This window comes from Nyctereutes procyonoides, unplaced genomic scaffold, assembly GCF_905146905.1.
Source record: "Nyctereutes procyonoides isolate TBG_1078 unplaced genomic scaffold, NYPRO_anot_genome, whole genome shotgun sequence".
Lineage (NCBI taxonomy): Eukaryota > Metazoa > Chordata > Mammalia > Carnivora > Canidae > Nyctereutes > Nyctereutes procyonoides.
This window is the reverse complement of record NW_026575140.1, coordinates 51,786,916-51,788,588: the sequence shown is the minus strand read 5'-3', so window position 1 is coordinate 51,788,588 and position 1,673 is coordinate 51,786,916. Positions and strand designations below refer to the sequence as shown.

At 41.4% G+C, this 1,673-nt stretch overlaps 1 protein-coding gene across 1 annotated transcript; it reads right to left on the bottom strand.

Annotated features, from left to right (window-relative positions):
• Positions 1 to 444: 444 nt before the first annotated feature.
• Positions 445 to 783, bottom strand: LOC129496689 (cytochrome c oxidase subunit 6B1-like). The gene has a single exon (XM_055304869.1). It carries the CDS (start codon positions 781 to 783, stop codon positions 523 to 525), a length of 261 nt encoding a protein of 86 aa, XP_055160844.1. The 3' UTR covers positions 445 to 522.
• Positions 784 to 1,673: the final 890 nt, after the last annotated feature.

The window sequence follows — 1,673 nt, the reverse complement described above, 5'->3', positions numbered from 1 at the left end:
ACACACATACACACTCACAATCTCTGTCTGCAATTAGTCTTCTAACATTGCCTTTATAATAAACCATCTGTTTCTTTATCCTTTATGCTTAGCACTTTTGAGTTCTAGTATAGTATTGATTACATTATCGCATGAATTTCTTAAGTTTCTAGGGGGTTTTGGCAATTTTATGAGTTCTAGGTATTTGGTTTTTATTCTTCCCCAATAGACTGTACAATCTTTGAACATGAGAAACAGATTTCTTTCATCAGCCAATTTCCTTTCCACTTTTCCTCTGCGTAGGCTAGGGCATATAGGGGATACCAAATAAATTCTACACACATACACACACACACACACACACACACACACACAAATGCACACATGTGGTAGTAGTTTTTTTTTTTTCACTTTTCCAAAGAGTATTTATTATTAGTTAAGCCATGATTCAGGATCCCAGGGTGGGGATCACCATGTACCCAGGTCCCCCTTCACCACCCTGGGAGAAGGATGCAGGACAGAGGAGAGGTGGGTGGAGCCAGTTCAGATCTTCCCAGGAAATGTGCCTTCTGCCCGGTGGTCATCCCAGGCCGACACCCAGGATATGGGGCAGAGGGACTTGTACACTCGCCGGTACCATTCGCACACGGAAACGTCACCCCCTTTAGCAGTCATTGCCTTCTCACAGCGGTGAAAGTCCAGGTAGTTCTGCCAGCATTTCCTAGTCTGGTTCTGGTTGGGGAAGTGGCTGTCAAAAGGGGCAGTCTGGTAGTTCTTGATTTTGGACTTGATGTCTTCTGCCATGGTGCTAACTCTAAAGACACCCCTGCAGCACCTCGCAGCTCAATGTGACCCTCAGCAAAGACCTTTTTTTTTAATTTTTATTTTTAGATATACATTATCACTGGAACCTGTGCTTTATTTATAGTGCATCTTACATTTCCTGGGGTAGTTCATACATGCATTTTCAAATGGAGTGGTCACTGCCAGTATTTTTTAAAACTATGTGTGTGTATGTGTTTGTATACTGTATACACACATATTTGTATATTCTAATATATTTCTGGGGTAATTTTAATGAATTACCCTGGAAATTACATAGAAATGTTTAGAAAAAAGAGCTGTCATTTGATGCGCAGGTATATTTGTGTGCGTGTGTGTGTGTGTGTATATATATATATATAAAGTCTTTCAAAAGTTATTTACCCAGTAATGTGATATACCATCAGATTGCAGCAGTTAATTTTTTGGTGCTTGTGATTTGCATCATAAACACAAAAGACTAGCACTTTTCACTTGTAGGTGAAAAGCTAGTTATTTCTGTGGTTGAAGAATGAAAAAGAGACCTACCTTGCCTGTTTTAGAACAGCATAAAAGATTAATACATGCAGTACATGCTCTTACTCTGGAATTGTGACCGAAGAGGTTGGGGGATGGAGAAGAGCCTGACATGGGATTTGATCCTGGGTCTCCAGGATCCCGCCCTGGGCCAAAGGCAGGCACTAAACCGCTGTGCCACCCAGGGATCCCTCCAAGGTAGATTTCTTCCCCAGTGTTGGGCTATGCTTTGGGGGGCCTTATAGTATTTACCACATTCACTTGTGAATATTTACTCACATATCTGCCTCTCAATAGACAACTGTTTGAGGGGCAGAGATTGCATCTTTGTACAGTTAGTATCTAAGGTCTCACCT